The following is a 27,513-nucleotide window of genomic DNA, read 5'->3' on the forward strand; positions in this document are numbered from 1 at the left end:
TCGGGTAAATTTTTAATATTGCAATTCTTCAAAAATAGTAGACAACAGGGGACACCTGGATTCTCCATTATCGCAGAAAAAAATTTTCTATAATCCCAAGTAGACTTGAATTATTTTGTCATGTGAATCAAGTCTTTTCGAAATCCTTTCGAGCTGAATTTGTCTATAGCTAGCGCGATTATTCTATTCCGCGGTATTTCCACGTTCTGTAAAATTTCGAAAGCTGCATTCAAAAAGGGACGGGAAAACAAATTGTATGGAAAGATGAAACAGTCTTAATGGACTCTTAGAAAGGCACCGGAGTTACGCGGAAGAAGGAAAGGTGGGTTAAGTAAAACGCTGCAGCGTCGGACGACGCTGAGCGCTCGTCGGAACTCGCCTTGTGGAACTCTCTTCTCCTTTCATCTCCTCTCTCTCTCGCTCTCTCTCTCTCTCTCCCATTCTCTCTCTCTCTCTCTCTCTCTCTCACTCTTTCTGTCTCAACTGTTGTGCAAAATATTATTCAAAGCAATGGTGAAAGGACGACGGAGCGTGCAAAGAGTAACAACGAATCGGGCGAAAGGAATAGGGGTGAGACGTAGGTAGCAGGAATATATCCCCGCGGCCACCGTTTCCACTCCTGTTACGGCCCTCACCACGCTAGGCAACCGGGAGTTGTCTATCCCGTCGCTAACTTCATTTAAGTTTTGATCCTTTTACGGGGTATTCCATGCTAACTTTCCATATCGAGCATTGAAGGAGGCACTTTAAAATCTCGAACGGAAAAGACTATTGAGAAGACAAGGCGTGGCCACTATATCGCGGTTGTCTGGGCAGAGAAAAAGCAAAAAAAAAAAATTAAAGAATAAATAAAAAATAGACAAGAAGACAAAAAGAAAAGAGATATTTACAGTGCTAAAGTGATTATGTGATGAAGGGGTCATTGAAGAAGGGGGTAGTAGTACTCTGTTTGCGATCTACAAGAAATAAAGCACGATTTTTATTATATTAAGTCACTGAAAACTAAAAGCAATTTATATTATACATTGCGCTAAAATGCAGATACATATTTTTCACCATAATCTCATTCTTCTCCCTTATTCTTCCGCATCCGCGTCTGTCGTAACGCTTGTTCTCTTTCTCATCTTTCCCTCACTGGCAGTTTTCTTTGGCCATTTTTCTTTTTTCTTTTCCTTTCTTCGTCATTTAACCTCTTTCGTTGTCTTTCTTCCATCTTTCTCTTTGTCATTTGCTCCAATGCTTATTTATTTGTTATTTTACCATTAACCATGTATTTTATCTTGTCGTAAACCGTATGCTTCGCCATTCCCCGTCGTTAAATCCCTTACTAAACAATAAATCCAGTCCTTTTATCTAGCCGGACAGGAGCATATTTCTTCCTCGTCATTGTTACGCATCATTTGGGATATACTACACGTCACTACATTTTTATATCCACGACGAAGCCAAAGTATGGTTAATGGCACTACAACGCTCTCATCAATTCGCTTTTGATTGTAAGTTTTTTGTTATTGTTTTGAACATAAAGGCATTGCATTGTGCTATCGTCGAATATTAGATTTAATCGCGCAGTTATAATTGCATATATTTATTTTTTATACTTAACCCATTTATATTTGATATTTTATGTAAAATCATGTATAATATATAAACACAGAATAATTTTATATAATTATCCTGTTTATAACAATATACAATAATGCAGTAGAAATAGAATATTCTACACGAGATATATCAATTTTGCTTTACGACAGTTGATTACAATACACTTGAAGCATTCTCTGAGGATTCCACTATAGAATAGTGGAAGCCTAAGATGGAACAGTGTATCTTCTACGTCGAACAAGCTTTAGAACTTCACTACAGTTAGCACGGAGTTGCGGGGTATACGTTATTGGATACATCACATATCGAAGGCTCCAACGTTACTGATATCGATTAAACTATTGTATTAAAGATCCTGGAAAGATTCTAGGACGTACTCAAGGTGTTGGAAATAGAGAATTGGAGAGGAAGAGAGAAGGAAAAAGAAACGAGACGAATTTTCATCCATAAAAGAAAGAAATCTCTTATCGTTTTTCGTGTCCATGGCGTACACACAATCCACAGAGATGTGCATGTACACGCCGTCGGGGATCCTTTTGTGCTCGTACCACATTATAGGGACTGGTGCATTAGACAGAGTAATACGGATGGAGGAATTCCAATTGCAGCACGGCCACGTCGTTCGGTTTAACGATTTCGTCGGACTTCAGAGAATACGGAGTGCTGTACAGAGAAGAGAAGTGGGCTTGTGTATAGACTGCTCCGTTGACATGTTTAAAGACCGTCATACATCTCACCACTAGAGAGAATTGCACGTTGCCTTGGGCCGCGTGTAAATGTATCAATATTCATCCTGTCGATTTGACTGCCATAAAATATAGGTAGTATCACGGTGCGGTGGCAGTATTGTGTAAATGTACATAATCATTATCACCATATGAATATAATATCACCCATCTAAGAATTTTCAATGTTATTTCTTCAGAATGGTAATAAAAATAATTATCCTTATTTATAATCAAATATTCACAAAGTATATTAAATAAATTTTTGGCATCTATCAATATACATATATGTACATTTTAATATTTTAATCTAAATCATGTATATAATATTTTAATCCATTAATGATAATTTTGCCACGCACACACACACACACACACACACATTTATTGTTGCTGTTAATCTATATAAATAAACATGTAAATGTTCCTCATTTAAGATCTCCGTAAGTTTTTCACCGATTGCTTTGAAATTTTGACACAACGTTGCATACGTTCGTAACCGGGAGTGTTCTTATGGGGTTTGATTTTGGATATACCGGTGTTTCATAAATGATGGCCATAATTTAAGTGTAAAAAATAGTTTTTCATTAATATTATTGAAATTTTGACACATTGAGACGGGGAGAGACCGGAAAAGACGAGGAGAGACCGGGAGAGGCGGGGAGAGATCGGGAGAGACGGAGAGAGACGGATAGAGACGGGGAGAGACGGGGAGAGACCGGGAGAGACGGGGAGAGACCGGGAGAGACGGAGAGAAACGGGGAGAGACCGGGAGAGACGGGGAGAAACGGGGAGAGACCGGGAGAGACGGGGAGAGACCGGAAGAGACCGGGAGAGACCGGGAGAGACGAGGAGAGATCAGGAGAGACGGGGAGAGACGGGAGAGACCGGGAGAGGCGAAGAGTGTTTCTATTGTGTTTAAATTAAGGTAATAAGAAAAATAAAGATGGCTGTTATTTTAATGAAAAAGAGGAACTTATTTAAAACAGTCTTTTGAATGGATTTCTAAATCCATGGCAGCTTTTAGAAAAAAAAGTTAGAAATACGTGAATAAATGAATATTAGATTTATTAATAATAGATAAATGCTTATTCAAAAATAAAAAAAGAGCAACAGTAAAGCAAGGCTCTTGAAAGTTAAACAACAAAAGCAAAGAAAATTTGAAAAAAAAAAACGTAGCATAAGAATAGAGAGCCACAGCAACGCGTGACAGGGCATAGCTAGTATTATATAAAAGTTCAAAATATAAGTAATCAGGAAAAAAATCTTAATCCGCGCTGATATTTTATATAATATTGATATTTCATGGCCACTAACCTAAATCTACCTTCCAAAATTTTAATTTTGAAAGTTGATTTGGAATTAACATCTTCGAAAACTCATAAAACCGTTTTCATATAAAACACATCTTTTTGGGGAAAGCCGGAGGTACGAAAGGATTAAGTTATTACTTGAGACGGTCTTGAAATAATTCAATTATAAATATTGACCATAAGTAATATGAAATTTAAATACTATCAACATGTGTGGACTTGAAACTTACACTTTAAGATTATTTATTATTGTTTATCGCGAAAAAAGTTCAAGCAGTATATCAAAACAAACATTATCATAAGTTATTGTTTTAAATGGCAATTAAAAAATGATAACTGTCAAATATAATAATAAATGTTAACAATATCAAATTGTGTCTCAAAGATTCGTATTTTTTTAAAAATCAAGAAGTGTAATTATAAATAGGTGCGTCAAACCCATCAAATCATGGATTCTTGGAACCCCAACCATCGATCATTTAATTCGATCACTAACACATGAATGTTTTTGTGAGGCAATAATTTTTTCAATTTCAATATTTTTAACAGATTTTAATCGCTGCCGCGCACGGATAGGCTACATGTGTTAGTGTCTCAAGATCAGACGTTGTAACAAGTATAATGTGTAATAATTATATATAGAATTGCAAAATCATGTAAACAACTCGGAATTCAAATAAATGCACATAAGAAATGAATGTATATAAGAATGTATAATAAGAAAGCATCAGTTTGCCATAAGACTCTGCATAGTAAAGAACATATTTATTAAGAATATTTATACAAATTGATTATAAATCAATATAACACAATTACGTAACACGCAATAAACACTCTAAAAACATTTTAGATAATGATAACTGCTTCATGAGATAAGTTCTTTTAATCGAGAAAAAGAACAATTAAAAGATTTTGTAAAATACATATAATTTTTAGTGATACATACACTTTTTAATTTAGAAACAAAAAGAGTATATTCATTATATTTTTATATCTTCTTAATTAACGTATTTCGATGCATGTTGTGTTTTACTTATAACGCGTTCCGATAAACTTATCAAGTTTATTACATCAATGAATTTTTCATTATCGGCACTTTTAAATCCTGATTTAAAAAAAAGAAATTTTATTTACGACATTGTTTTCAATAACAAAAAATATAAAAATTACCTAGTTCAGTTCGGTATTTAAGTGTTGGACAATATTTTCAAATGTATTTGTATAAACTTATTAATCTTATTATGATAACAGTAAGATGATATCCTATTTATTTTATTTATCATAAAGATATAAAATATTTGTTGGGTCAATAAAAATTGAAGAAACATTGTAGAAAATTAATCTGATTAAAACAGATACCACAAGAATGTTTATTACTATATTATTATTAATACTTATTCCTGTGGCTTATTTGGTGTATCATTATTACGTGCACAATGGACAAAATGGACGATTATTCCATAAAATACCAGGGCCATCATATTATCCAATTATTGGTCATCTACTTTTAGCGCTACGTCCACCAGGTAAATTAAAACTTTCCATAATTTTTATAAATAAACTAATTCTTTCAATAATGTAATATTAATGTTATTCTGTGTATATTTTTAATAATTTTTAATAAGAAAGAAAATTTTTCGATATTTTTATACATCTTTATTTTTTGAGTTATCGTGTTTGTTTTCAATGTAACTTAAGTACAAAAAATCAGTTTAAAACACATGTTTTAAAATTCTACATAAAAATAAATACAATCTTTGTTATTCTTAACATTTGGAATTTGATATATTTACACAAATTTTTAGAGGAGCTCTGGAAAATATTAATTACTATACCTAATCAATATTATCCTATTGGTAAAATGTGGACCTTCTTTTATTTTGCTGTAACCATTCGACATCCTGATGACTTGGAGGTAATAAATTATAAAAAGAAGTAAATTCGGTATTCATTATTTCTGTGTTCAAACTAAAAATTTAGGTATTTTTCGATTATTTATATTTTACAAGAAAATCTTTGTAATTAGTAGAGAACCAATAGTTTAAATATAGTAAGATATTTCAAAAGAATTAATTTTCATTACTAAAATTAAGTATTATAGTATTTAATTTAATACTTTCTATAATTTACTAGATACTACTGAATAATGTAAAATACATCAATAAGGGTATAGTTTATAATATATTACATCCTTGGTTAAAGACGGGTCTTCTTACAAGTGGAGGTAATGTAATATTATATAAATAAAGAAGTATATAGTTTGTAATATTAAATAAGAAAATAACATGTTTGTAATGCTGTCACTGTTACTTCTTTGTAACAATTCTTTTTTATGATTACTTTAGTTCATGATTATGATACTTTCATATTTAATACGCACGTCTTGTCAGCGCTCAAGTAAGTAAAATATATATTATTGTTTATGTGTAATAAACACAATATTTATTGTGTTAAAATATAAAAATAAATAAAGCTGAAGTTTTATTTATTTTTATATTTTGTAATACATTATTAAATACATTTTACACTAAAAATATTTTGTATCCTATTTTATACTACGTTTAAATAGTTATTACAAGTACTGAAAGTTTATAATTTTTGTTTTACTCTTACACACACACACACACACACACACAATATACAATATAAACTATAGTATTGAAGGTGAATGTTAAAATGTATTTGTAACAAAGATATTAATATTTAAAAATTATATTTTATATAATACTAAATATTTATAAAGTTTGTACGTTTGTAAATTGTATTCTAACTTTCCATAAACGTATTAAAAATAGAAAAATTGATATAAAAGAAAAATTAGAAGGATTATTTAAAAGATAAATTTAGTATAAAGATAAGCTTGTCCTATATAACTTAGAATTTTCAATTTTAATATTTATTCTTACATTTCTATTATTTACATAATAAATAACGTAATTAAAAATTTAATATCTTACTTTAGTATTACAAAGATATAACAAAAACAGTAACAAATCGTTACTTTCTAAGAATAGTAACGAAAAAAAACGTTAATAACGGTATTTCTAAAATTGGTAATGAGTAACGATTACGAGTTTATTTTTACAAAAAGTAATAAGAACACATTACTTTTAAGAAGTAACCTAACCTTGTATATATGTAAAATTTATTACTATGCTGGGACTACTATAAAAAGAAATCATTGAATGTTTTTATTTATTGGTACAATCAAATCAAGAAAATTCAATATTTTTTATCATGTACGAAAATATATATATTAAATATATATATTAAACATATATATATATAATTCTTTACATTAATTGACAATTAATTATTAATATTAAATTGAAAAGAAAGAAAAATTTTATAGCATATGCAAGTGTCATTTTTGTTAATGTTAATAGCATTATACATTACACACGGTTATACATTATCTTGTAATCTTTTAGGATCTAAGTGGCATTTACGGCGAAAGATATTAACTCCAACATTCCATTATAATATATTAGAGCAATTTGTCGAAATTTTAATTGAGGAGAGCGAGAATATGATAAGATCTTTGAAAAGTGTAGAAGGCATTGTTATAAAAGATTTAGTACCGTTTATTAGTGAACATACACTGAATGCAATATGTGGTACTATATTTTGCTTATATCTATATAATTAATAAAAGAGATTATAGAATTCTTATACAAAATATGGATGTTAAGATAAATTAAAGTTATCTAAGTTTTATAAAGAGATACTTAAAAAATATATGATTACATTAAAATATTGTAACTTCTTTTAGAAACTGCCATGGGCAGTTCTCTACAAGGAAAGAATGCATTTCAGCAACAATATCGAGAAGCGGTTCACAGAATGGGGAAACTTTTTGTTTATAGGTAATTTATGGTAAATAACTAGTGTATTTATACTGACACAATATATAGTTTACACTGAAAAAAAGACTTGGTTATAATAATCCAGCCTTGGTCCAAATTACCCAAAACCTTAGTGAAATAGTTTCAACAAAACGTAAGGTAATTATAACAAAATAATGTACTTATAATGAAAGATTTATAATTATTACCAAAGGTTTTGTTATTATTACTACATTTGTTTATAACAACCAAATATTTCAACAAAATCATTACTAAATGCATTTCACAGGTTTACCAAGAATTTTTTTTTCAGTGTAGTATTTAACAAATTAAAATGAATAATTGTTCTTATTATATTATGCGTCTAAGTCAGTCTAAAAAGGTTAACTAGAAAATTGTATCGATTTTTTGGCTTGAAGCTTAAATTTATAGATTTCAAAATTTTTATGTTCAAAATACTTATAACGTTCTGTAATTACAATTTAGATTATTGAGGCCGTGGCTACATGTCGAGTGGATATTTTCATTAACTCCAAAAGGTAGAGAACAAAAAAAAATCTTGAAGATATTGCACGGATTTAGTGAAAAGGTAAAAATGTCATAATTCTTAACACAAAAGTTAAGATAAATATTCCGTAATTTTCATACAAAAAAAAGATATTTCGTAAGTGTTAATAAAAACATTTTCAGTATTTACACAATAAAACCGATGTTCAATATGTGTAGATTATTGCAGAAAGAAAAGATTATCATAAACGCACTAATGGACAATATTTGAAAAATCTTGACAAAGAAACGATGGCAGATAATAAAGAAACTACTACAAGTACGTAATATCCAAAGTAATACTTTGAGTTCAATAACCTATTAGTATTAAATATTATTACTTCAATAGAATTTAAATATTATAATATTTTCATTATGGCATAACTACTGCCGTCAATTAAATAAATTTAACATTTGTGATGTAAATTAAACTTTGATTCTATGTTGTTTAAGAAAAGTAAAACAAACAAAAATTATCCAATAAGATTATTATGCTTTTATAATTTAATTTAGTTAAAAGAAAACGGCTGGCAATGTTGGATCTTTTAATATTGGCATCTCAAGAAGGTGTTTTAACTGATTCAGATATTAGAGAGGAAGTCGATACTTTTGTGTTTGAGGTACGCAGTTATAAAAATTCTTTTTCTTGTTGTACGTTATCCAAAGATATGTTGAAAAACAGTATGATTACAGGGTCATGATACTACATCAATGGCTATATGTTTTACTTTATGTCTACTGGCTGAACACGAAGATATCCAGGTACGTTTCATGAAATGAATCTTTTTATAAAAAAAGAGGCAAGTATTGATGAAAACCTTCTCTAACTTGACTTTGGCATATGGTGTTATGGTCACTGTTCTAAGTAATCTTTAAAAAGTTATAATTTTTTGTTTATTAAAAAATTATTAATAAAAAAAGTTCATTAATAGAAAATACAGCTAAAAAATTTGAAACTCATTTTATCAAAGTTATTTTTGCTTATCTTCCGATCTTAAGGATTGAATTTATAACGATAGAAGTACGAAATATCGCACTTAGAATTTTTCTGTGCCAATTATAAATAAGTTGTTTTAATAAAAGCACTTCAGATAGCCTTATAGCACACTTCTAAGATTATTCGAATGGTTTTTCTTTATATAATTAATAAATAATCATAAAATAATTGTTATACAAAACCTAGTTATGTAATAAAATACTCGGTTTGACAGCTATCGGAAGAAGCGAAGAATGTATCTTCCATGTATTGTTTTCTTCACTAATCTTAGTTTTCAGTTAATTTTAGAAATTTTACATATACGTCATATGTTACAGCATTAGTACTAATAAAGCACTGACACTAGTAAAGCAAATAATAACGAAATGGTGTTCAAAAATAAATTAAGTTACCAACACGAAAATTCACCAACAGTTTTCTGATAAAATATTTGATATACACTACATGACATACAAAACATATGTTGTAAAATGTGTGAAAGAGTTAATTTTATTATTTTTTAAAATTATTTTAATTGTACAAATTGATGAATAAACGAGTAATGTGAGTCAGCGCGGAAATCAAAGCACAAATGAGATGAAATGTTTAATACAGCATGTTAAATTCAACTTAAGACATTAAAATAACGCTTGAACATATAAAAGATGACACCGTACGCGTTTCGACTTACTTTAAAATCATTTTTAACGGTATATAAACACATTTAAATTAATGGAGCAACAAATTAAACCTGATTTGACCTTGTATCACGGATAAAAAATTGTGTCTACATTTACATTAATGATGCAGAATCGTGTTCGAGAAGAAGTTGATACTATTATGAAAGAGAATCAAGGGAATCTTACCATCAAGTCACTGCAAGATCTACGATATTTGGAGAGATGTATAAAAGAAGCGTTGCGTTTATATCCAAGTGTTTATTTAATATCTCGAGTTAATTTAGAAGAGATACAATTAAGTACGTAACTGATTAATCTTTTGATGTATATATTTTTCAAGATGTTAATATATTTGACTAATTGTTTTTTGTGGATCACATGACATTGTGAACGAATCAATTATATGTATCTGTTATGTATCAAATGGGTATTTATCTTTTAAATTTTAAATAATCTTTTAATTGTAGGATTATATTTTTTTATTAATTAGTGTTTTATATTATTTTTGTACTATTTTTATAAAATGTTTTTTACAGAATCATATTTAATACCTGCCAAAACAATTATACATCTAAATATATTAGGAGTTCACAGAGATGCCAATTTTTGGCCAAATCCAGAAATATTTGATCCAGATCGATTTTTACCTGAGAAGATTAAAAGTCGTCATCCTTACTCATATATACCATTCAGTGCTGGACCGCGTAATTGTATCGGTAAGATGTTTATTGATATCCTTTTATGTGAATAAATTGTAATACTTATTCCTAACTAAAAATTATAGGTCAACGATTTGCTCTACTGGAGTTGAAGGCAATGATAGCTTCTCTGATTCACAATTTCTACGTAGAACCAGTGGATTATTTAAAAAATATTCGAACAGTACCTGATCTGGTGTTACGCCCTTTAGATCCGCATCGTTTAAAGTTTATTCCAGTTGTTAGAAAATGCATATAGATATTTAAAAGCAATTCAAATTTGGAAAAATGACAATTTGTTGCGTGCAATAATACAAAAATATGTGTAATGTGAGTAAATATATGTAATAAATATATTAGTAATTGGAAATAAATTGATAGCTTTTGGAATAGGACTATGTAAATTAACTATACAAAATAATTTTATTTATCTTTGCTTATCTCGCTATAATTATCTTTTAAAATTAATATAGTTAACTCTTACTGATTAATAATAAATTAATAATAAAAGATCTGTTCGATAAATGTAGATTTATATATTCTTACGCCACAGCAATTTTTAGCTCTATATTGCAACATACAAGTTTAGCATAGCTCAAGACAGGAAGGATTAAATAATCTTAAAAAGTTAATAACACTGTACAGAAATATAATTATTATATTACAGTTTAATTTTAAATTAGAAATAATGTAACAGAAATGGTATAATAATGTTTTAATCCATTAATAATAATTATGTGTCACCAAATTTATTGTTGCTGTTATTATTATAAAAGTCCAAACACAAGTCTAATAAATACTTTATTATTTAGTAGTTTGTTTATTGCCTACAAGAAAATCTAAAGATCGGTTTTAGTCGTCGTTTGAATCATATCTCAAGAACGTATCATGTGTAAAGATACGCAGGCGATTTAGTAGTATATTATGATAAAATCAATTAAAATTATATTTAGTTAAGAGACGCTCCAATTATTTATGTGTAGCTTAATTTGAGATGCAAAATATCAAAGCAGTATTATGCTTTAAAAAAAGATTATCAAATTTATGTTACTAGAACACAACAATGCGCGCGCTTCGCGCGCGCCACTTACCTATTTTATATTGAACATTGCACTTTTTTTTCTTCTGTAATATTACTCTCACACACTTTATCATATTTAATGCCCTTCTCTATCTCATGCTCCTTCTCCCCCTCTCTAAATTACTAATTATATTATTAATGATATTAATTATATTATTTTCATATTGTTCAATATTACTCTTACATTTTACTTTCTTATTAAATCCTCGTCTATATCTCGCACGCTCTCCCACTCTCCACCCTCCACCCCCCTCTCTCTCTCTAAACACAAATTAGTAATTATATTATATTTTCATGTTTCTTAATATCACTCTTATATACTTTCACTCCATACTTAATCCCCTTTAAATAAATTAAAAATTATAATATATTATATGTAATGTTACCGGTTAATTTTCAATCAATTTTCAAAACTTTCACTTTCTGGCAAACTCTTTAGAAAATTATTGTACGCGTCCGGAATTATATGAAAACTGCGTTAAAATAAATAAATCTGTCGATATTCAATAAGCACTTCACGTCCAGCTTACAAAATTCAAGTTTTTCGGGTAAAATAATTGTTTAAAAAATGTTTTAATTAATTATATTACTGGAACTTCTTAGAAACTTATTGTACGCGTCCGAAACTATATGAGAATTGCGTTGAAATAAATAGAACTGTCGATATTTAAACAACATCTCACCTTTAGCCCCCAAAATTCAAGTTTATCGGGCAAAATAATATTTTAAAAATGTTTTAATTAATTATATCACCGTAACTCTTTAGAAAATTACTGTTCGCGTCTATATGAAAACTGCGTTAAAATAAATAAATCTGTCGATATTTGATTAACACTTCACGTCTAACCTTCAAAATTCAAGTTTTCCGGGCAAAATAATTGTTTAAAAAATGTTCTAATTAATTATATCACCTGAACTTTATAGAAACATATTGTACGCGTCCCGAACTATATGAGAATTACGTTAAAATAAATAGATCTGTCGATATTCGATTAGCACTTGACGTGTAGCCTTAGAAATTCAAGTTTTTCGGGAAAAATAATTGTTTAAAAAATGTTCTAATTAATTATATCACCTGAACTTTATAGAAACATATTGTACGCGTCCCTAACTATATGAGAATTACGTTAAAATAAATAGATCTGTCGATATTCGATTAGCACTTGACGTGTAGCCTTAGAAATTCAAGTTTTTCGGGAAAAATAATTGTTTAAAAAATGTTCTAATTAATTATATCACCTGAACTTTATAGAAACATATTGTACGCGTCCCAAACTATATGAGAATTACGTTAAAATAAATAGATCTGTCGATATTCGATTAGCACTTGTCGTGTAGCCTTAGAAATTCAAGTTTTTCGGGCAAAATAATTGTTTAAAAAATGTTTTAATTAATTATATCACCTGAACTTTATAGAAACATATTGTACGCGTCCCAAACTATATGAGAATTACGTTATAATAAATAGATCTGTCGATATTCGATTAGCACTTGACGTGTAGCCTTAGAAATTCAAGTTTTTCGGGAAAAATAATTGTTTAAAAAATGTTCTAATTAATTATATCACCTGAACTTTATAGAAACATATTGTACGCGTCCCTAACTATATGAGAATTACGTTAAAATAAATAGATCTGTCGATATTCGATTAGCACTTGACGTGTAGCCTTAGAAATTCAAGTTTTTCGGGAAAAATAATTGTTTAAAAAATGTTCTAATTAATTATATCACCTGAACTTTATAGAAACATATTGTACGCGTCCCAAACTATATGAGAATTACGTTAAAATAAATAAATCTGTCGATATTCGATTAGCACTTGTCGTGTAGCCTTAGAAATTCAAGTTTTTCGGGCAAAATAATTGTTTAAAAAATGTTCTAATTAATTATATCACCTGAACTTTATAGAAACGTATTGTACGCGTCCCGAACTATATGAGAATTACGTTATAATAAATAGATCTGTCGATATTCGATTAGCACTTGACGTGTAGCCTTAGAAATTCAAGTTTTTCGGGAAAAATAATTGTTTAAAAAATGTTCTAATTAATTATATCACCTGAACTTTATAGAAACATATTGTACGCGTCCCGAACTATATGAGAATTACGTTATAATAAATAGATCTGTCGATATTCGATTAGCACTTGACGTGTAGCTTTAGAAATTCAAGTTTTTCGGGCAAAATAATTGTTTAAAAAATGTTTTAATTAATTATATCACCTAAACTTTATAGAAACATATTGTACGCGTCCCTAACTATATGAGAATTACGTTATAATAAATAGATCTGTCGATATTCAATTAGCACTTGATGTGTAGCCTTAGAAATTCAAGTTTTTCGGGCAAAATAATTGTTTAAAAAATGTTCTAATTAATTATATCACCTGAACTTTATAGAAACATATTGTACGCGTCCCTAACTATATGAGAATTACGTTAAAATAAATAGATCTGTCGATATTCGATTAGCACTTGACGTGTAGCCTTAGAAATTCAAGTTTTTCGGGAAAAATAATTGTTTAAAAAATGTTCTAATTAATTATATCACCTGAACTTTATAGAAACATATTGTACGCGTCCCAAACTATATGAGAATTACGTTAAAATAAATAGATCTGTCGATATTCGATTAGCACTTGTCGTGTAGCCTTAGAAATTCAAGTTTTTCGGGAAAAATAATTGTTTAAAAAATGTTCTAATTAATTATATCACCTGAACTTTATAGAAACATATTGTACGCGTCCCTAACTATATGAGAATTACGTTAAAATAAATAGATCTGTCGATATTCGATTAGCACTTGACGTGTAGCCTTAGAAATTCAAGTTTTTCGGGAAAAATAATTGTTTAAAAAATGTTCTAATTAATTATATCACCTGAACTTTATAGAAACATATTGTACGCGTCCCTAACTATATGAGAATTACGTTAAAATAAATAGATCTGTCGATATTCGATTAGCACTTGTCGTGTAGCCTTAGAAATTCAAGTTTTTCGGGCAAAATAATTGTTTAAAAAATGTTCTAATTAATTATAACACCTGAACTCTATAGAAACATATTGTACGCGTCCAGAACTATATGAGAATTACGTTAATATAAATAGATCTGTCGATATTCGATTAGCACTTGACGTGTAGCCTTAGAAATTCAAGTTTTTCGGGAAAAATAATTGTTTAAAAAATGTCCTAATTAATTATATCACCTGAACTTTATAGAAACATATTGTACGCGTCCCTAACTATATGAGAATTACGTTATAATAAATAGATCTGTCGATATTCGATTAGCACTTGACGTGTAGCTTTAGAAATTCAAGTTTTTCGGGCAAAATAATTGTTTAAAAAATGTTTTAATTAATTATATCACCTAAACTTTATAGAAACATATTGTACGCGTCCCTATCTATATGAGAATTACGTTAAAATAAATAGATCTGTCGATATTCGATTAGCACTTGATGTGTAGCCTTAGAAATTCAAGTTTTTCGGGCAAAATAATTGTTTAAAAAATGTTCTAATTAATTATATCACCTGAACTTTATAGAAACATATTGTACGCGTCCCGAACTATATGAGAATTACGTTAAAACAAATAGATCTGTCGATATTCAATTAGCACTTGACGTGTAGCCTTAGAAATTCAAGTTTTTCGGGCAAAATAATTGTTTAAAAAATGTTTTAATTAATTATAACACCGTAACTGTTTAAAAAACTATTGTACGCGTCTAGAACTATATGAAAACTGCGTTAAAATAAATAGAACTGTTGACATTCGATTAGCATTTCACGTCTAGCCCTCAAAATTCAAGTTTTTCGGGCAAAATAATTGTTTAAAAAATGTTTTAATTAATTATATTACCGGAACTCTTTAGAAACTTATTTTACGCGTCCGGAACGATATATGAATTGCGTTAAAATAAATAGAACTGTCGATATTTGAACAGCATCTCACCTTTAGCCCTCAAAAGTCATGTTTTTCGAAAAAATAATTGTTTAAAAAATGTTTTAATTAATTATATCACTGGAATTCTTTAGAAAATTATTGGACGCGTCCGGAACTATATGAAAACTGCGTTAAAACAAATGAATCTGTTGATATTCAATTAGCTCTTCACGTCCTGCCTTCAAAATTCAAGTTTTCCGGGCAAAATAATTTTTAAAAAAATGTTTTTATTAATTATAACACCATAACTTTTTTAAAAACTATTGTACGCGTCCGTATCTATATGGGAACTGCGTTAAAAAAAACAGAACTATCAATATTCAACCAGTATCTCATGTCTAGACCTATAAATATAAGTTTCCCATCTAGATAGTTGTTGAAAAATACTTTTAAAATTTTTAAATTAATTAATTTTGTCTATCTGAGATGCCAGTTACACCAAATCCACGTGCGCAGACGTACACGCATATATACGTATGTTTTGTAACAAAAAATTATTTTTTCATTAATTTAATCATCAGAACTATTGATAGAACGTCTCTAAATGATAGGACTCTATAGATTTAGTCTTCTCTGTGGTCGTATTCAAAATACGGTGAGATGCTATTATGTAATTTTGGAAGTTAGCATCTCATTTATAAAATTTTAATTAAAATAGATAATTCAACGGAACTATTGTTGATACCTATCAAGAACTGTAGAACTATGCTGGATGCAAGTAATTCTGCAGTATTTTTATGAGATGTTAAACTTTGAGATGCTAACTTCACACACGTTTAATCGGCATCGCGGAAAAGCGACAACAATACTTCGAGAGATGCGAGTATCGATGCCATGCCCTTTTTTAGAAAGGATTCTTACTTCTCCCCCCCCCTTCACTCTCTCTCTCTCTCTCTCTCTCTCTCTCTCTCTCTCTCTCTCTCTTTCTCTCGTATATTTTTTATTTGGCTCTTTTTTTTCCCCTGATTTTTTGTAATTATTTCAATCAACTATCAAAAGTGACAGTTTGACAGCTGAAAATGACACGAAGTAGTTTGACAGCTGGAAATGACACGAAGTGAAGAAAGTCACAACGCACTTAACAACGAGATAGCGAGACAGCCAATCAGCATCTCGGAAAAGCGGCAACAATAAATTCGATTTGATTTAACATCTCCTTTTTTAGATAGGATTAACATATAAGAATCTTCGTCAAAAAGCACCAGCAACATTTGATCGCGTAATTGTATCAGTAAGATGTTTATTGATATAAATTAGGTTATAAAAATTACTTATAACTTAAAATTATGGGTCAACATTTGCTTTGTTGAAGATAAAGGATGATAGTCCCTTGATTCACAATTTAATGAATTAATGAGAATGATAGTCCCTCTGATTCAAAATTTCTACGTAGAGCTAGTTGATTACACAAAGAAATAAAAGTTGTGTGTCCGGCGGACTAGACCATTTCATAAGATACTGGATAGATACTCAGAAAGAAAAATTTGTTGTTCGTGTAAGGAAAATAGCTGATTTGTAATATGTCGATGATATTGTGATGATATCCATAAACGAAATCAGGAAAAAATTAATACAGAGATTCATGATGGAGAGTTAGAAAGCCAGGCACACCATAAACAGCAAGACCAAATTTATAATATCAGACTAAACCGGTATTCTTGATGCCGACATCATCCGAGACATAGACAAACAATTTGTCAATTTCATCTATCATGTATATGCAAGAATGAAAGGTGCAGCTGCGAAATAAAACATTGAATCGTTATAGCCTAAAATGTTCGACTCATGAATAAAAAAATCGTAGAATCACAAAAAATCCGTTTTATTCAACCATTAAGACTTTTCATATTTCTGTACAATAATGGAAATCTGGATCATCAGAGCGAGAGAAAGACAAAGTATCGAAGCATTCGAGATATGATGTTCAAGACGAATGCTAAAAATGTTCCGGTCAGACTGTCAGACGCACTAATGATTAAGCAGTTTCTCTCATTTTTTATAAGATGGTCTAAAGTTTCATCGCCTGTAATCATCGAATCTCATTTCAAGAGTACATCAAATAAGGCAGAGTTAAAAATGGACATGATTACTTATCTGTATAATCAGATACACAATATCGATTAAAGCAGTATTGTGCTTGTTTGAAGAGATGTTTTTCAAAATTATATTTTTATATGTTAATAACACATTCTAGGAATAAAATAAATCTAGCCAACATGTAATATTTAAAGAAAAAAATTTTACATCTTTAAAATTAAATATTTAATGTTACAATATAAAATTTTTATACAAACTAATATAATGTTGTAAACATATGAAACAATAATAAATATTTGGTATTGTTATTAATTTATTTGACGTTATATGGTACATATTACTGTATCAAATATTTTATTATAATATATGTACATTTTATTTAATTCGTATACAATTGCATATTTATAATTAATTTAAAAACCGTAAAAAATTAATTTAAGCGTTAACTTTTCTTAAATTATTATCAGGTATTAGGCAATTTTTCCCGCTTTAAAATTTAGCTGATTCAAGGACTCAATATGAATACGTGAGACTTCTTTTAGAATCATTATTTATTATTATATTCATCGCGAACTTTAAGAGATAACACTAGTGTGATCTCCTCAAAACTATATATATATTTTTATAAATTTTTGAGGGAATAATGAAATAAAATGTAACAAATTAAGTACTAATTACTAAGATAAGTAGTTTTCATAAAATTTAATGGCTTGGTATTCAATATTTTTTATCTAGAAAGCATAAAAATGTGCGGAACGCTCAGTACTCATTTTATCTGTTTAGCGGCACTGAGACGAGTCTCGAATTAATTGCATTTGAGGAACTTATAAATTTTTTCTCTACATAAGATTAATGCGGCATCATTCTTGAGATGTCAAAGAAAACTTTTAGTAAAAAAAATTGTGATATTTTGAAGCAGTCACATTAGTGTTATCCCTTAAGCAGTATATTAACACAAATCTTGTCATAAATTTCTGATTTGAGTGATGATTACAAATGAAGTAAATGTTAAAGATTATGTTTAATCTCATCGATATTAAATTGTGTGTTTGAAGTATTATATTTTTTTTAAACTTTGAACTTCGAGTTAATCGCAGAAGAATCGATTAAATACATGCGAAATGATATAAATTATTTAGAAGGATAAACGAAAGAAGTTCTTGATTGTGAGTGCACAGTGAGAAAACAGTATGTCACAAAGTAATTCTGCATAATAACAGAAATATTTTTGGTACAGGTATTGAGAATATTTAGATTTGATTTAGAATCTAGTAGCTAGACAGACTATATAACTTGAATTTTCATTTTCTCATTTTCCAATTTGCGGAATGCGAATCTTTTTTTCTAGACTTCTAATCTTATTTCTAATTGCACGATATTGTTCCTGAAAGTTTTTTCTAGGGGGCAACGGGACCATTTTATACATATAAACTATAGATTTTTCGTATAAAGCAAATATTGTGATTAGGTGACTAATAAATAACAATTTTTTTAAATTTATAAGAACAAATCGTACGTCGCCACTTTCATTTTTGTGCGTACTTTAATCGTGTAAGGATTTTGCATTTTGTTATTCTAATTAAAGATCCAAGTTCGCAAAAAAATGTCGGTAACTCTGTCACTCCAAGATCCCTTTAATTACCGTATTTCGGTGCATTATTATGTTCTTATCAAATACGTTTAGATAAAATTATCAACTTTATCAAAATTATCAGAACAGTTTTTATCATTATTGACATCGTTAAGTCCAAATGTTAAAAAAATGTGACGTGTCAAAGCAAGTTTATTTATTATTTTGTTTTCAGCGAGTAAAAATATATAAGAATGTAATTTGGCTCGTGATTTAAAATTCATTAAGTAGTGTTTTCATACATGTTTAGGTAAGCTATCAATCTTATTAGAAAACAATAAGATTTATCGTAAATACATATAAAATATTTTTTATGCGCAATCTCCAAAGACTGAAGAAATACGAGACCGTAGAAAAACTGAATCTAATTAAAACGGTTATTACACAAGAATGTTTATAACGATATTATTACTTATTTTTATTGTGTATTTGGTATATCATTATTACGTGCAATATGGACCAAAGGGACAATTAATCAATAAAATACCAGGACCATCAGGTTATCCAATTATTGGTAATCTATTTCTAGTGATAGGTTCAAGAGGTAAGTTAAAGTTCTTAACAGAGTTTCATAAATAATTTTAAAATGTATAAATATCAATATTATTATGTTTAATGTTTTTATATGAAGCGACTGATAAATAATGCGAGCAACATAAACTTATTGTAGCAATGAATAGGACAGACTGGGGCAGATTTGTTAACTTTTTACAATTTCAGTTACAAAATTGTTTTAATTGTTGCAATTCACTATGTAGTAATAATAAAGACAATTTTACTTTGATATCGAGGTACGCAGTTATACTACGTTTATATATATATATATATATATATATATATATATATATATATATATATGTATAAACCGTATAATCTGTAATAATTGAAATATCAACATGCAGCATGATTGCGTATCTGTCTCGGTACTGGGACAGGTATGCTAGCAGCTCGGGGCAAGCATTACATAAAATAGGGTATGTTAGGGTATGATGGCCATACAAAAAAGATGGCCAATGGCTATAATTTTTCCAATAATTACTAAATAATGTGTTCTCGCAATTATTTTCAAAGATAATCGATATTTACTGTAGTTTATGTGCGTATACTATTCGAAATAACGATATTATGGATCATATTACGTTTTTACTTTTCACTGCTTGCAAAGTTTTTCTCGGGTTCATTAGAAATTGTAGAAAAAAATGTAGTTTAAATATTTTGTAATACTACACTGACAATTCCATGTGGTTGAATCAACTAAATTTTTGTTTGAATATGGGCGGACAACTACATTGTTTTGTTGCGTCAACCAATGTATTTTTGCGTCAACCAATGTATTTGTTTGCCTACATCCAAACAAGAGTTTAGTTGATTCAACTAAACGGGTTTCTCAATGTAAAAAATAATGTAAAATACAAATTTTAAAACCCTAAATAAGCAAATCTTTTCTCTATATTTATAACATTTATATATGTAAGATATATGTATTTTTTTAGAGGGTCTTGTTGATATTGTAATGTCTTTAAGTGATGAATATTATCCAATTTGGAAAATACGAGGTTTTTTTGAGTCCATGATAACTATTCGTCATCCCGATGATTTTGAGGTAATAAATTAAAAAACGGAAATAAGTAAACGTATCAAAAAACATTAAAAAGTTTTCGTTTATTTACATTTTATAAAAAACTCATAAAAAATCTATATTTAAAAAATAATAAAATATCTGAAATATTTTTCGCACGCACGCACACACATATACACACACATGCGCGCGCGCGCCTTTGGCCCCCCTCCCGCATCCACCCCGTTCAAGTCGCTAACCAAAGTCGCTTCATGCGTGCGTGCACGCGCGCGAAGCATTCTCTGCACCACATGGGTTTGCGACTTTCCACGCAACTGCTGCTTGCTGGACGCATAATAACTTGCATTCGTGCCGTAAATCGTTCACAGATAGTAGACAGATTAGAACACGCGCAAGGCGCATAGCGGACTTAGATGGCGTTATTGTAATCACACCTAGGATTGACTCAATGCGTGGAACAACCAAGCGTTTTGGTCAAAATCCGAAGTAATTTTTTTAGTTTCTAACTTTGACCAGTCATATTAAATATTCCTAGGACTAAAAACATATCAGTCAAAAGCCAAAATATAAAACTATTTCGGACTTTGATCAAAACGCTTGGTCCATCACGCATTGATCATTGAGTCAATCCTAGGAACGCCCGCGCTATAGGCTTTGACCATACATATATATAATAATTTAAAAGTACTATAAACTAAAATACTATAAATAATAATTTAATATTTAATATTAACAATAATATACTCGTTATTGTTTATTCAGCAAGCATAAAACCAACACCATTATTACAATTACATTCAAAGACAAAATGTAACGCCTTCATATATGTTGTACTTAACGCTCAAACATTAATATGAAAATTCGACCATGACTTGGAATTCTTTTAAAATATTTCTAAGTTTAAAAAAAATCATGTATTAAATAATCTTTTTAAAATATTTATGCAATATTTCTTTGAAAATACAAATAAAATCAATTTTCTAAATGTTATTAGGAGACTTTGTGTTTACTGAGTAAACTATGCAATTTTCAAAAGAAAATTGTGTAATTGTTCTTGTTTTCATAGAATTTATTTTTAGCAGATTTATATAGAAAAAGTTAGGAATGTGTGTAAACTATAAATTTATTTCTAATTATAATTAAACAATAATATTTATTTCTTCCAAAACAAGAAGGTATTATTTTAAAAAATCGATGTCAATATTGACAGTCTTCCGCTATTCTTATTAAAATTTATTAAGATTAACAGCGTTAAATTTAAATAGCGTTTAATGTAATATTATTTATAATTTTCTAGGTAATATTAAGCAGTATGAGGCACATCGATAAAAGTAGAATGTATGATATATTTCATCCTTGGCTTGGCACAGGTCTTCTTACTAGTAAAGGTAATGATATACACACACACACACACGCGCGCGCGCGCGCGCGCGCATGCATTAGATGCGACATTGACACAGTTTTCTTAGATTACATAGAGACAATCGTTGCGAGAAAAATTAATAAAAATTAAAATTAAAATAATAAAAATTCATGTTTCATTAACACACATAATACCTACAAAGGACCACGTTTTTGTCTAGCATAAATTTATGCTTTATCTTATCTATTCTTTTAGGCTCCAAATGGCAAACACGGCGAAAGATATTAACTCCAACATTTCATTTTAATATATTACAGCAATTTGTTGAAATTTTAATCGAGGAGGGCGAGTATATGTCAAGATCTTTGAAAAATGCGGAAGACATTGTTACAAAAAATTTAGTACCGTTTATTAGTAAACATACATTAAACGCAATATGTGGTACTATATTTTACTTATATCTGTGCAGATATTCTATCTTAAATAATATTATAAATAGAATGAGATTGTAGAATTCTTATAAAAAACACGAGTGTTAAGATGAACTAGAATTATTTAATTTTTATAAAGAAATATTTAAAAAATATGTAATTATATTAAAGCAATTTCTTTTAGAAACTGCCATGGGCACTTCTCTACAAGGAAAGAGTGATTTTCAGCAACAATATCGAAAAGCGGTTCATGAAATGGGTGAAATTTTTATTTATAGGTAATTTATAATAAATAAAATATCTATAATATTTTCTTCTCTTTCAAAGTTTAAATAAAATTTTAAGGACTTAAATATTGTATATGGTATCTCATTGTATAATTCTTATATTATTGTATATTCTTATTGTATTTTCGGTTTAACACTCTGCATAGTGTAGTTATACGTATTTTATGTAATGCTGACTTGCCCCGAGCTGCTAGCGCATCTGGCTTGATACCGGGGCAAGTACGTAATCATGCTGCGTGTTGATATTTTAATTGTTACAGATAAAACTATATCGTTTATAGCATCAACGATGGGATTAAAATATAGAAAAAAATTATTTCTATCAATGTTATATAATCAATTGCATACAATTAAATGTGTAAAACTTTTTATCACTAAAAATCTAAAAAGTTATAGCGTTTTTGACCGGTGCTGAGTTAACCCGTCTCAGGTTCTTTTCCTTTAAAACTGGCCAATCACAGTTATTCCCTTCTTCAGAAGAATGGCTGTGATTGGCCTTATGACATCATATTAATCGCCCTCGGAGCGATTAACTCAGGCCGGTCGAAAATGCTATTAGTGAATCTGCTCTAGTCTTTCTTCTATTACAATATAATAAATAATTATACTGTAATTGAGAATGTTTTTTATAAAATAATTTTATAAAACTAACATTTTAAATTCATACGTATAACATACAATTTATATGGTTTAGATTAGTGAGACAGTGGTTGAAAGATGACTGGATATTCGCGTTAACGCAGAAAGGTAGAAAACAGAAAAAGATTCTAAAGATATTACATGGATTTACTGAAAAGGTACGTAAAAGTCTTAATAATTTGTATGAATATTCTACAGCGTAAGATTACAAAAAAATATAAAAAAGTATATCCTGCTAAAAATTTTCAAATAGATTTTTATGGAAACTCATGGGAATTTATAGAACTTTTATATAGAATACTCAAAATCCATATAAAAATTCACATGGTATCTAAAAAATCTATGTGAATAAATTATATGTGAACTTTTGATGGAAGTTTGGATCAAAATTCTAAGTCCTATATATATGACTTTATATACAAGAACTGATGTGCATTCCCATATAATTTTTTTATAATTAAATATTATTAAAGATAAAATATAAGTAAATATATAAAAGCTCAGATTTTTTTGTTATATTTTATTTATGTATACTTAAAATATTATTGTTATTAATTAATATATTATATTCGAACAAGTTACTACAAGTCAATTATTATTTCGTATATGTAAAAATTAAATTTTAATGACTTATTAAAAAACAAGTTTAATAAAACAAAGTTATAATAACTTATTAAAAAAGACTTACTAAAAATATAATTAGGCGTTTACTTTCTTAGCAACATCTATTTAACTAATCTATCATATGTAAGTATCTATTAATATAAAATGTTTGTGGATCATCGCTCTTATAAGAAATATCAGTTTCTGTATAAGATCACAGAATTGAGTAACGTATGGTCTACAGTTCAAATAGATGAACGTCCTAAATTAATAGTATATATAATTATACATGAACATATTATTATATAATTATTATTTATAATTACATATATATGTGTAAAAATTAGCGCAATCTAGAGCACTTGGCTAGAGATTCTTGGCACAAGGAATCATACAATCCATAGATTCTTGTATAGCATTACACAACTTACTCTATATGTAGCATTACACCATAGAATATTACATACGACTTTTTGTGTGAAAAAATAACAAAACAATTCGTAAATGTTAGTAAACACATTCTTCAACATTAAAAAAAAATTTTAAAAATAAGCCATTAAAAAAAATAAGCTAATGTTGGTTGTATGTAGATTATTGCAGAAAGGAAAGATTATCATAAACATACCAATGGGCAATATTTGAAAAATCTTGGTGAAAATATAGTAGCAGATGATGCAGGAACTACTGGATGTACGCAGTATAATCAAAAGTTATTCAATTTCATTGTATAATATTCAAAATTATTGTATATATAGAAATTCAAATATTATTATACTTACATTAAGTTTTTGTTATAAAGTAAATTAATTTAATATTTGTAATATAATTAGAATTTTAATTCAATATTATTGATAAAAATAAAACCAGCAAAAATTATTAGATTAATAAGTACCTTCATGTTTATGTAATTTTTTATTTAGATAAAAGAAAACGGGTAGCTATGTTGGACCTCTTAATACAGGAATCTCAAAAAGGTCTTTTAACTGATATGGATATTAGAGAGGAAGTCGATACTTTTGTGTTAGAGGTACGCAATTGTGAAAATTCTTTTTCTTATTGTACGTTATCGAAATATATGTTGAAAAACAGTATGATTACAGGGTCATGATACTACAGCGATGGGTATAACTTTTGCTTTAGCATTACTAGCTGAACACAAAGATGTCCAGGTATTCTTCAAGATTAAATTCTGGCATTCTGGTTTAATAAAAAACTTAAATAATTTCTTTAACTCAGCATGTCATTTATTATTTGTTATTCTCGTATGAGAGACAAACGCTTAGTTTAAATTAAATTTGATTTCTTTTAATTGAATAAAATGTGACATATAGTTGATTCTTAAACTTTCTAAGTTCAAGAATTACTGTTTACTTATCTTTTAGATTATATTTGCATCATTTTTTCTTAATTTTTTTAAATACAAGTTTTATTAATGACCTTGGAAATTTGTTTGTCGTACACAGAATAATCAAGGGTTGTAGTAATAAAAATAATCAGTTTTGAAACTTGTTCGCGTATATGCATATGTGTCTCATGTATAATGAATCCCTTTCGAGTAGAAATCAAATATGTAGAAAATGTTTTAAATTGTTTTCCTATCTTTCATTTTAAATATATTTATATAAATATGTAAAAAATATATTTTATAATATATATTTAAATATTAGAAAAAATATTGATTGGAGTATCTTTAAAATATAAATGTAAAAATTTAATTTTATAATTCTATAACTCTATTTCTATTTATATAAAATATTAAAATACTGAAGATCTCTTAATTAACATTGATGATATAGGATTATGTCAGAAAAGAAGTCAATGCTATTATGCAAGAAAATCAAGGAAAACTTACCATGAAATCGTTGCAAGTTCTACCGTATTTAGAGAGATGCATAAAAGAAGCATTGCGTTTATATCCAAGTGTTTATGTAATATCACGACTTACTTCACAAGAAGCACAATTAAGTATGTAACCGATCAATCCATTATACATATACATTTTTATATTTTATTTTATACATTAAATATGTCATCATGTTATACAAATACATTTATAATATTTATATAATTTTGATTTTAAAGTTAAACTTATTCGTATTATTTTAATAAACATAATAAGGTTTTTCAAAGTAATATTTCCAAAGTTATTTAAAGAAATTAAAAATTAGTACAATGCAATTAAATAAATGTTTCAATAAATTGAGATTAGATATTAACATCACAATAACAATATTGTGTTAATTATATGTATTTCTTCTGCATCATATAAATATTTGTTTCTCAATTTTCATAAAGCTTTTAATTATTGGTACATTATATTTTTATAAAATGCTTTCAGAATCACATTTATTACCTCCCCAAACATTAGTGCTTCTTAATATCTACTCAGCCCACAGAGATCCTAATTTTTGGCCAAATCCAGATATATTTGATCCAGATAGATTTTTACCTGAGAATATCCGAAATCGTCATCCTTACTCATATATACCATTCAGTGCTGGACCGCGTAATTGCATCGGTAAGATGTTTATTGATGTCTATTCTTTTATGTGAATAAATTGTGATAAAATATAAAATTGTAGGTCAACGGTTTGCTTTGCTGGAGATGAAAGCGATGATAGCTCCTTTGATTCATAATTTTTATCTAGAGCCCATTGATTACTTAAAAGATTTAAAAATATACGCTGATTTTGTACTTCGTCCTGCTCATCCGCATCGTATAAAATTTATCCCAATTATCACAGAAGGCATATAAGCGTTTAAAAATAATTCCAAAAAGTGACTATTGTAGTGTTTAGAAAAAATAAAGAATATTATGTATATATTATTAATAAGAAATAAATCTAATCTACAATAATAAAAAATATCGATAAATCAGACTGGTAATATACAAACAGATTAATGACCGGCAGTGGAAAATATTGGGTTATTAAATTTGATTCTTACATTACATTTACCCCATGAGGTTCAACAGAAATTAGCTATCATATTTGCAAAATGTGAACCAATGTAATAATTTGAATGATAATACACTGATACCGATCAATAAAAGAGTTATTTCATTTTAACTAGAATAATTCAAAAACAATTAAAAGACAGTTATGATCACAGTTATAAGTACAACACTGCAAATCAGTAAAGATTTTATTGATTTAGATTTAGAGACTACACTAGGTCTAGATTTTTAATAAATATAATTAATCTGTACCTTAATTAATTAATTATTGATCAAAATGTATGGTTATTATACTTTCATTATTGGTCACATCTTATATAAGATAAAATTTGTCAGAACCTTTTTATTTATATATACAATATATTTTTTAAATAAAATGTTAACAAAGAATTTTTTAACAAAATATATAATTATATAATTAATATTTATCAATATTATAATACATGTATTTTGTAAACAATAAATTAATAGCTATAAAATATGAAATTGCTTTAAAGTATTAATGTTTTCATATAATACCGGTATTACAATAAAAAAGTGTGATATTTACAATAAAAATATTAAGAAATTTA

At 28.3% G+C, this 27,513-nt stretch overlaps 2 protein-coding genes across 2 annotated transcripts; both read left to right on the forward strand.

Moving 5' to 3' along the window:
* The first annotated feature begins 3,611 nt into the window (after window positions 1-3,611).
* LOC114253711 (cytochrome P450 4C1) lies at window positions 3,612-10,783 on the forward strand. Its single transcript, XM_036287942.1, has 12 exons — window positions 3,612-5,169; window positions 5,449-5,558; window positions 5,777-5,867; window positions 7,075-7,260; window positions 7,416-7,509; window positions 7,975-8,077; window positions 8,215-8,314; window positions 8,548-8,654; window positions 8,728-8,796; window positions 9,821-9,989; window positions 10,227-10,406; window positions 10,475-10,783. The coding sequence occupies exons 1-12, from the start codon at window positions 5,010-5,012 to the stop codon at window positions 10,645-10,647; spliced, it is 1,542 nt and encodes a 513-aa protein (XP_036143835.1). The 5' UTR covers window positions 3,612-5,009; the 3' UTR covers window positions 10,648-10,783.
* A 7,798-nt stretch (window positions 10,784-18,581) lies between these two features.
* Window positions 18,582-27,031, forward strand: LOC105839692 (cytochrome P450 4C1). Its single transcript, XM_036287943.1, has 14 exons — window positions 18,582-18,690; window positions 19,259-19,333; window positions 19,414-19,627; window positions 20,577-20,686; window positions 21,960-22,050; window positions 22,281-22,466; window positions 22,641-22,734; window positions 23,438-23,540; window positions 24,576-24,675; window positions 24,906-25,012; window positions 25,086-25,154; window positions 25,782-25,950; window positions 26,324-26,503; window positions 26,568-27,031. Exons 3-14 carry the CDS (start codon window positions 19,474-19,476, stop codon window positions 26,738-26,740), a joined length of 1,536 nt encoding a protein of 511 aa, XP_036143836.1. The 5' UTR covers window positions 18,582-18,690; window positions 19,259-19,333; window positions 19,414-19,473; the 3' UTR covers window positions 26,741-27,031.
* The last annotated feature ends 482 nt before the right edge of the window (window positions 27,032-27,513 follow it).

This window comes from Monomorium pharaonis, chromosome 6, assembly GCF_013373865.1.
Source record: "Monomorium pharaonis isolate MP-MQ-018 chromosome 6, ASM1337386v2, whole genome shotgun sequence".
In the NCBI taxonomy this organism is placed as follows: Eukaryota; Metazoa; Arthropoda; class Insecta; order Hymenoptera; family Formicidae; genus Monomorium; species Monomorium pharaonis.

Coding starts and splice junctions, on each gene's coding strand:
- LOC114253711 (XM_036287942.1), top strand. CDS start 5,010: ATGTTTATTACTATATTATTATTAATACTTATTCCTGTGGCTTATTTG. Junction 8,797..9,820: donor CTGAACACGAAGATATCCAG/GTACGTTTCATG, acceptor TTAATGATGCAG/AATCGTGTTCGAGAAGAAGT. Junction 10,407..10,474: donor TGGACCGCGTAATTGTATCG/GTAAGATGTTTA, acceptor TAAAAATTATAG/GTCAACGATTTGCTCTACTG.
- LOC105839692 (XM_036287943.1), top strand. CDS start 19,474: ATGTTTATAACGATATTATTACTTATTTTTATTGTGTATTTGGTATAT. Junction 22,051..22,280: donor AGGTCTTCTTACTAGTAAAG/GTAATGATATAC, acceptor CTATTCTTTTAG/GCTCCAAATGGCAAACACGG. Junction 22,735..23,437: donor GGTGAAATTTTTATTTATAG/GTAATTTATAAT, acceptor TATATGGTTTAG/ATTAGTGAGACAGTGGTTGA.